Source organism: Palaemon carinicauda, chromosome 26 (genome assembly GCF_036898095.1).
Source record: "Palaemon carinicauda isolate YSFRI2023 chromosome 26, ASM3689809v2, whole genome shotgun sequence".
In the NCBI taxonomy this organism is placed as follows: Eukaryota; Metazoa; Arthropoda; class Malacostraca; order Decapoda; family Palaemonidae; genus Palaemon; species Palaemon carinicauda.
In genome coordinates, this window is record NC_090750.1 from 66,121,176 (window position 1) to 66,131,175 (window position 10,000).

General features: G+C 34.3%; 1 protein-coding gene across 1 annotated transcript in view; it reads right to left on the reverse strand.

The window, feature by feature from the left end:
* The window catches only part of LOC137619956 (protein SREK1IP1-like), a 62,395-nt gene that overhangs the window by 51,055 nt on the left and 1,340 nt on the right, over nucleotides 1-10,000 (reverse strand). Inside the window, exon 3 of the mRNA XM_068350237.1 lies at nucleotides 9,138-9,186. Within this exon, the coding sequence (XP_068206338.1) occupies nucleotides 9,138-9,186 (49 nt within the window). The remainder of the gene's footprint in view (nucleotides 1-9,137; nucleotides 9,187-10,000) is intronic.

Genomic DNA, 10,000 nt, shown 5'->3' on the forward strand with positions numbered 1-10,000 from the left:
TACACCTTATACATCCAAAGAATGCATAAGATTGAAGTGTTTTATGGAAACTAAGAACAGCATATGCTCAAAAAGCTTTAATTCCGAGAGTATCTATTCAGCATTCTTTCTAGAACCTCAATAAATTTTAAATATATATATATATATATATATATATATATATATATATATATATTATATATATATATATATATATATATATATATATATATATATATATTTCTATAAATTACGCACTCATAAGGAAAACTATCAGTATTCAAGAAAAATCTACTTATATTAATTCAATACTAACCTTGTAGCCCTAAATTCACCAGAGCTTTGAATATTTATCAAACTTGATTATTGTGAAGTTATTTTCAAAAGCTAATTTTAATCCTCAATGAATGAGCTGTGCTTGCTTTTTTACGGGAAGGATCCAATTTGCTTTTAATCTTTAATCAGGAGCCCTACATTCCTTATGAAAACAAAGTTTCTTCACACCAGTCATTGAAAAAAATTCGCTTCGTTTGTGAAAATATTTCTTTCTTCCTCACGGAATTTCTTCGCTTATTTCAACATAAGCCTTTTAGTATGTTTCAAGGTGTGAAATCGACCTCATTACTTCCTAGCTCAAGTTCTTCAGAAGTATAATCTTAACACTGGTTAGGTAAGCACTCCCCGCTTTTATTCTAAGGAAATCAATAATATTGGAATAATTTCTTGGTGAAGCAAGGCTCTCAAATTGCATGTTTCCCTCTGTAACATGGGTCAAGAAAGGATTCTCCCTTTATGGCTAGTCCCCGAACTATTCACTTCTCTTTAAGCAAGCCTGTTCCCTTTTAGGGTAAGACACTCGAATTGTTTCTTTTCCTTTAAGGCAAGTTTCTTTCCTTTTGCAGTAAGATACTCGAATTCTTTCTTTTCCTTTAAGGCAAGTCTCATTCCTTTAACGGTAACATAATCGTATTGTTTTTTTTTTTTTCCTTAAGAGATGCTTCTTTCCTTTTAGGTTAACACTCGAATTATTGCTTTCCATTAATAGTAAGTTTCTTTCCTTTTAGGGTAAGACACACGATTTTTCTTCTTTATGGCAAGCCTCCTTCCTTTTAGAGTAAGATACTCGAATTGTTTCTTTTCCTTTATGGTAAGTCTCTTTCCTTTTAAGGTAAAATACTCGAATTGTTTCTTTTCGTTAAGGATAAACTTCTTTCCTTTTAGGTTGACACTCGAAGTATTCCTTTCCCTATATAGCACGTTTCTTTCCTTTTAGAGCAAGACACCCGTTTTTGTTTTTACTTTATGGCAAGCTGCTTTCCGTTCAAGGTAAGACACTCGAATGTTTCTTTTCCTTTATGGCAAGCCTCTTTCCTTTTATGGTAAGGTACTCGAATTGTTTCTTTTCCTTAATGGCAAGCCTATTTCCTCAAAAGGGTAAGACTCGAATTATTGTTCCTTTTCCTTTATGGCAGGCCTCTTTCTTTAAAAGGTAAGACACTTGAATTGTTTCTTTTCCTTTATGGCAAGCCTCTTTCCTTATAAGGTAAGATACTCGAATTGTTTCTTCTTCTTTATGGTATTTCCTTTTAGGGTAAGATACTCGAATTGTTTCTTTTCCTTTATGGCAAGCCTCTTTCCTTTTAGGGTGATATACTCGAATTTTTTCAAATTCTTTATGGCCAACCTCTTTCCTTTGTAGATAAGTTACTCGAATTTTTTTTTTATTATTATGGCAAGTCTCATTCCTTTTAGGGTAAGATACTCGAATAGTTTCTTTTTTTTTTATGACAAGACTCTTTCCAATAAAGGCAAGATACTCGAATTGTTTCTATTTATTTATGGCAAGGTTTACTGTGTATTTGCTTCTCATACACCGGATGCAATCAGAGGTGCTTTGAAGAATGAACCAATTACCAACCTTTGAAACGCACAATTGGAAAGGGTCTTGTTTTAAAAGTCTCTTTCTACTATTTACTATAAAATATTTCAATCAATTCTATATTTACTTTATAAAATGAGCTACGAATGAGAGAGAGAGAGAGAGAGAGAGAGAGAGAGAGAGAGAGAGATCCAGTTTCTTTGGAGGAACTTTGTTTATAAATTCAGACCACATACTACAAGCCCTTCTGCATAGAGATTTTGAAGACTAAAATCCAAAAAATAGCAATGCGATCGATAAAGTATAACGTTTACCTTTATAGAGGGATTCAAGTCCATATTTTTTCCCTGTTATTCTCCGAGGCTCGTTAGGAAGAAATCTGGCACATGTGAGGACTTACAGAGAGAGAGAGAGAGAGAGAGAGAGAGAGAGAGAGAGAGAGAGAGAGAGTTAAGTCCTCTCTCTCTCTCTCTCTCTCTCTCTCTCTCTCTCTCTCTCTCTCTCTCTCTCTCTCTCAATATTCCTAATATATATATATATATATATATATATATATATATATATATATATATATATATACAAATATAATTATATATATATATACACCGTACACACACACACACACACATATATATATATGTATATATATATATATATATATATATATATCTACACTGTACACACACACAAACATATATATATATATATACACACACATATATATATACACACATATAAATAATGTATATATTGATACACGCATAATCACATGCATGCATACATACATATATTATCATCATCAGCCATAACTAGTCCATCTGGCACATGTGAGGACTTACAGAGAGAGAGAGAGAGTTAAGTCCTCTCTCTCTCTCTCTCTCTCTCTCTCTCTCTCTCTCTCTCTCTCTCTCTCTCTCTCTCCCCTAATATTCCTTATATATATACACACACACACATATATATATATATATATATACCGTACACACACAAACACACACACACACACATATATATATATATATATATGTATATATATATATACACACACACCGTACATACATACACACACACACACATATATATATATATATATATATCATATATATATACATATACATATATACACACACATATAAATAATTTATATATTTATACACGCATAATCACATGCATACATACATACATATATTATCATCATCAGCCATAACTAGTCCACTGCAGGAAAAAGGCCTCAGACATGTCCTTCTCCTACTTCTGTTTATGGTCTTTCTATGGCAGTCTATAGTCAAAAAAAATTTTTAGTCAGTCAAACCATTGTCTTCTCTTCCTTCCCCCTGATTCTTTTGCGAACTCTGGGGACCATTCTGTTGTTCTTAATGTCCATATATTATCTGTCCTTCTCATTATATGTCCTGCTCATGTCCATTTTTTTCTTCTATACATTGTTAGAATATCATCTACTAGCGTTATACCCATCATTATTCTTTCCATTGCTCTTTGAGTTGTAACTAGCTTATGTTCTTAGTAAGTTCCAAGTTTCTGATACTGGTAGGACCATCTGATTAAATACATTTCCTTTTAAAGAAAGCAGCATTTTACATTTCATAACCTCATTTTCTTTTACCAGAAGCTCTCCATCCCATGCTTATCCTTCTTTTAATTTCGGTCTCATACCCTGGGGAAACACTTACTGTATGTCCTAAGTACGTATATCCATTAACAATCTGTAGAGATTCGTCAAAAACCATCATTTGTTGTCTGAATTTTCAATAAACATTACCTGAAATTTATTCATATTCATTTTCAGTCTTACATTTCTGCTTTTTCCATTCAAGTCTTTCATCATATTTTGCAGTTCCTTCCACGATCTACTGAATAAAACTATGTTATCTGTAAATTTTAAGCTGTTAAGGTATTCCCCATTTATACTAAAGCCTTCAGGTTTCCAATCTAAATTCATAAAAACTTCTTCTAGACAAGCTGTGAATAATTTAGGAGAGATGAGGTCGCCCTGTCTAACTCCTCTCTCAATGGGATTTTCTTGTTATCTTTTTCTAGTTTTAGTATTGTTGTACTTCCTGTATTGATATCTTCAGCGGTTTTAATATAGGATTCATCTATTCCTTGTCTTTGAAGGGCTTTCATTACTCCTGAAGTTTTGACTGAATCAAGAGCTTTCTCATAGTCTATAAATACCATTCGTAGTGGTTTGTCATATTCTGTTGATTGTTCCATCAGCTGGTTAATTACATGGATATGGTCAGTTGTTGAATACCCACTTCTAAAGCCTGCCTGGTCTCTTGGTTGATTAAGTATATCAGTCTTTCCATTTGGTCTAATATGACTTTGTAAATATTTTATATATCACTAAGAGTAAACTTATTAGCCGGTAATTTTTCAAGCTTTTTATGTCTCCCTTTTTATGAATTAGTATAATGATAATTTTTTTTTCCAAGCTGCAAGTAAAGAGCCTCCTTGCACATTTAGTGTAAAGTTCAGCCAGATTTACTAGTACACAATCTCCTTAATTTATTATTAAATCAGTTGCCATGCCATCTTCGCCTACTGATTTGCCTCTTATCTTGCCTTTAATGCTTTATTCACTTCTCCTAATGTTACCTTTTGGTACCGGCTCAGGTGTTTCATTATTTATATAAGTTATTTCTCAGGGTTTCATTATTTATATAAGTTATTTCTCAGGTGTTTCATTATTTATATAAGTTATTTCTCAGGTGTTTCATTATTTATTTATTTATATAAGTTATTTCTCAGGTGTTTCATTATTTATTTATTTATATAAGTTATTTCTCAGGTGTTTCATTATTTATTTATTTATATAAGTTATTTCTTATATCATCACTATTGTATAGAAATCCTCTGCAATTTTAATCACTCCATCCCCTTTGTTTATAATATTTTCATTTTCATCCTTCAGAGCAAACATCTGTATGTGTGTGTGCAAACTTATTAATCCTTCCATTTAGGAACTGATTATCTAAGACATTGACATAGGTGATAAGATAAACTGTCCCTTAGATTTTATGGTCCAGGCACGCTCGTGGTCATGAATACATTGGCGCTCATTCATGAAGTGTTCCATTTTCAGCATTCTTGTGTTACCTCACCCTCCTGTTTCGTTGCAATTTCATTCTGAGTTCCCGGATCACTGTAGTAAATGTGAATAGAAGCGTAACGAAGACCACATACAACATATGATTGAATTTGTTCCGCTGAAGGGGACACTCGGGGTTTTTTGTCGCCTTTTTCCCTCTACATTAACTTACTTTCCCGCTTCCCATGAGAATGCCTCCTCCTATATATCACCAAATCTCTCTCTCTCTCTCTCTCTCTCTCTCTCTCTCTCTCTCTCTCTCTTTTACATATACATACATACATACACACACACACACACACACACATATATATATATATATATATATACACACACTTCACTCACCCTTATTTACAAAACATCCTTGAAGCTCAAAAAGACTGATAACAATACTGCAAATAAATGATCACTGCAAAATTATTTGCGAAGAATACATATCTAAAATTAGTTGTAAATAACCAAATCAATAACATACTCATAATCAACAATACCACCACCATTAACAATAATAACAACAACAAAAATAAAAACATTCGTTTTTTAAAAAGAACTCCTCCTTCTCCCTGTGTACCAAAAAACAGAACAATCAGACCAAATAAAAAAGGGCCAGCACAGATTACAATGGTACTGATTACAACTCCGTTAATGAATTTAGCCTCCTTTTGTTCTCTTCAGTGAGAACTCCTTCGGTGTCTCCCAACAGATGACTTAAGAGTCCTCCCACTTCTTTTTCTTCTTTCTTTCAGAATATTAATGAGAACGATCCCTCTGAAGACACTCTTGACGAGATTAATTATTTTTCATACGCATTCAATTATTCAATTCAATTCAATTCACGAGTTGTAGTTGTTAACGGCTAATGAGGCTTCTAACGACGCCAACGATGAGCAAGACATCACATATAGCTCGAACATTTTCCATACGCATTCAATTATTCAATTCAATTCAATTCAATTCACGAGTTGTAGTTGTTAACGACTTATGAAGCTTCTAGCCAACGATGAGCAAGACATCACATATAGCTCGAACATTTTTCATACGCATTCAATTGTTCAATTCAATTCAATTCAATTCACGAGTTGTAGTTGTTAACGACTTATGAGGCTTCTAACGACGCCAACGATGAGCAAGATATTATCACATATGGGTCGAACTGGTAGTGAGTGACTGTCCCTTTAAGTCTCATTGGCTAGTGACGAGATTAATTATTTTTCATACGCATTCAATTGTTCAATTCAATTCAATTCAATTCACGAATTGTAGTTGTTAACGACTTATGAGGCTTCTAACGACGCCAACGATGAGCAAGATATCACATATAGCTCGAACTGGTAGCGAGTGACTGTCCCTTTATGTTCCATTGGCTAGTTGGATTTGATTTTGCATATATGAATTTGGGAAATGCGACTAGGGCTTGAGGTTTGGGAGATCATTCAGTAAATGGCTAGTACAGTAATAACGTGTTTGCCTCGCATTCGCGTGGCAAGAGATCCATCCCCGCCCAGGGCCGTGAGTTTAAGCTGTTTACTGGGGAGGCTACTGCTGTGGTAGGGCACCACAGTGGGGGGTTGGGCTTGCCTCGCTGACGTTCTGGTGATCATCTATTCTGATGGAACTGGAACTGAAACCACACACCTTTAACCTTTAAACAGGTAGAACTGGGTGAAAGCTTCGCAGTTGCAATATGAAGTAAAAGTTTAAATAGTTTGGGCAGGAAGATGGGAAAAGGAAGCAAGAACGAACGTAAACTAAAAGCATCCTCTCTTACATAATAAAGAGCAAGTGTCTGGCTATATATATATGAATATATTTCTCTCCTGTGACACTGAGTGGCAGGAGGGAGTAGTCATACCCTGGTGAGAGGGGGTACCCCGAGAGGTGCACTCGGAAACTACAATCTGCCACAAACTGCCGAACCAGCGGGTTGTAGTTGGTAAAGGAGTAGGGGGTGGGAAGGGTTGAATTTGGGTATGAGCGCGCTTGTGCGTGTGTGCACATTTATCTAAATATGTAGCCGACATTTTTGACGTGTTGCGTACACTAGCATAAAAGATTGGCTGTTTACGACATAAACTTCCTCTAGGAAGAAAGAATAATAAGTACCCAGTAGCCTCTTCAGGCCTCTTTGTGACCTACTGTCAGTTTCCCAAAGCTAAGTTTCATGAAAAGTCACAAGAGTGAAGTCGCAACCCCTTGCCGAAAAAAAACTCCTATTTCCTAACGTTATTCAAACTTGAATAAGACCTTCGGTGTCTGGTGTGTGGGGCAACAAATCCCAAAGATCCCGACAAATCCACTGAATAAATGAAAACTTATTCCTTCAATAATTCATTTCTTTTGCATTTTATATAACGAAAAGCAGAACAAATCATATAAATGTAAAATTAATTTAATTTATATGGAACATTTTTACACATTTGAATGAAGCTGTAATTATTTTAAAATATTTTCTCTGTTGAGCAGGTTGACATAGATTTCGCTTAATAATTTATTATTTTCTTATCTATTTAACACTGATTGATATATATGTATATATTTTACAGGCCTATTTTTCATGCCCTACCTCTTGCGTTTGTAATATTCAATATTTCCAATTATAGTTAAAACTTAGATGATAATAATAATAATAATAATAATAATAATAATAATAATACTACTACTAATAATAATAATGATAATACTAATACTACTACTACTACTACTACTACTAATAATAATAATGATAATAATTTGGACTATAATAATAATAATAATAATAATAATAATAATAATAATATAAATTTGGACAATAATAATAATAATAATAATAATAATAACAATAATAATAATAATAATAGTTAGCAGTCCATAACCGGAAGTATACATATTTGTGTGTGTAAAATAATGCACGTATCTCTCCAACCCTTTGCCATGTTTCCTGGCATGCTACTACTTTCTCGCCATTTAGGGAATTTCCCCCAGCATTCGCAATAAAATGAAATTCCTCTCCTTCCACCCTCGGCCGGCACAAAATTAGTTTCTCGTGTTATGTTTCATTCTTTCCTTTTAATCAGACTCGTCTGTTACACTTTGCATTCATCCCTCTCTTTCTCTCTCTCTCTATTCGCTCTAAACCCTTTTATACCCATCCCTTCCTTCTAATCTCTTCTTGTTTAAACCCCCTCCCCCCTTTTTTTTTTTATTCCCTTTCGTTCAATTTCATCTAACCAAAAGGCCCCCTTCAAATTTCTTCCCCTAGACCTTACGTGACCATAGGTAGCTTCCCTAAGCTCATTAGACCTTTCACGATACCCCTCAGAGAGAGGTGGGAAAATCCCGAACATGAAAAGACCTCGGGTAAGGAAAGGGGACGCGTGGAAATCTTTCTCCCTAATTACTAGACGTTATTTTCTAGATTATATCCTCGGCGTGTTGATTTCGGACCGGTATCACCGCTATCATCATCATCATCATCATCATCATTACTATCCCCCCTATCGTGTAAGCCACATATATTCGCTTGGTGTGTTACTATGAGGCATGAGCCTTGATTGATAGAATGACGTGGGAATACAGAAAACGGTTTTTTTTTTTATTGGAACTTGTCGTTAATGATTTTGTTACAAGAATTATAAGGTTATAATTAAGATACATATACACACACATACATATACACATTAAATATATATATATATATATATATATATGCTGTATATATATACACATATATATACATATATATATACATTATATCTACATATATAAAAACATGTATACATACATACAAACGTTTCATATATACATACATACATATATATAATATATATATATATATATATACACACATACATATATACAGATATATATATATATATATATACATATATATATATATATATATCTGTCTACACACACACACACACACACATATATATATATATATATATAGCAAGTAATAATAATATTAATATATATACACTTAAGTGTATGTATACACACACACTAACGCAGAAACCGACATGCATGCACGTAAACACCGGCATCCACAGCCCTTAACTTAGTAATAGCATTAAATGAAGCAGTTTTCCTCCCTACCACCAGTTCTCGTCCTCAAGTTCGATGTCACAACGGCGGTCCAATGTCACAAAGGGCAGCTTCCCCTCGGGAGTCCCTTGCCACAAAACTTACCCAATTGAAGGCGCGCCCCTCTGACCGGCTCTCCAATTCCTCCACTAACCTACGGAAACAGAAAAACAATGGATTTTTTAATAGAATAACGCCATCGGATCCGAAATGGTTTTCTTCTTTTCAAACTCTACTGGTCAACTATATTTTTGTTGAATATTGTGCTTTTATGTTAAAAGAATTATTTTTTTTTTAATATTTACGTACGAATGTACGTTATATAACTGAAAGTATAAATAAAATGACATGATGATGCATACTGATCAAAAGGAGAGCTCACATTTATGATCTAGTTTACAATTTGCATATATTTTCGTCCAAAAAGGAATGCTAGCATTCTCTCTCTCTCTCTCTCTCTCTCTCTCTCTCGTTTTGCGTATTCAATAGGCATACATCTCTCTCTCTCTCTCTCTCTCTCTCTCTCTCTCGTTTTTTGTATTCAAAAGGCATACATTCTCTCTCTCTCTCTCTCTCTCTCTCTCTCTCTCTCTCGTTTTGTGTATTCAAAAGGCATACATCTCTCTCTCTCTCTCTCTCTCTCTCGTTTTCTGTATTCAAAAGGCATAAATCTATCTCTCTCTCTCTCTCTCTCCTCTCTCTCTCTCTCTCTCGTTTTGTGTATATAGAGGCATACCTCTCTCTCTCTCTCTCTCTCTCTCTCTCTCTCTCGTTTTGTGTATTCAAAAGGCATACATATCTCTCTCTCTCTCTCTCTCTCTCTCTCTCTCTCGTTTTGTGTATTCAAAAGGCATACATTCTCTCTCTCTCTCTCTCTCTCTCTCTCTTGCTGTGTATTCAATAAGCATACATACATCTCTCTCTCTCTCTCTCTCTCTCTCTCTCTCTCTCTCTCTCGTTTTGTGTAT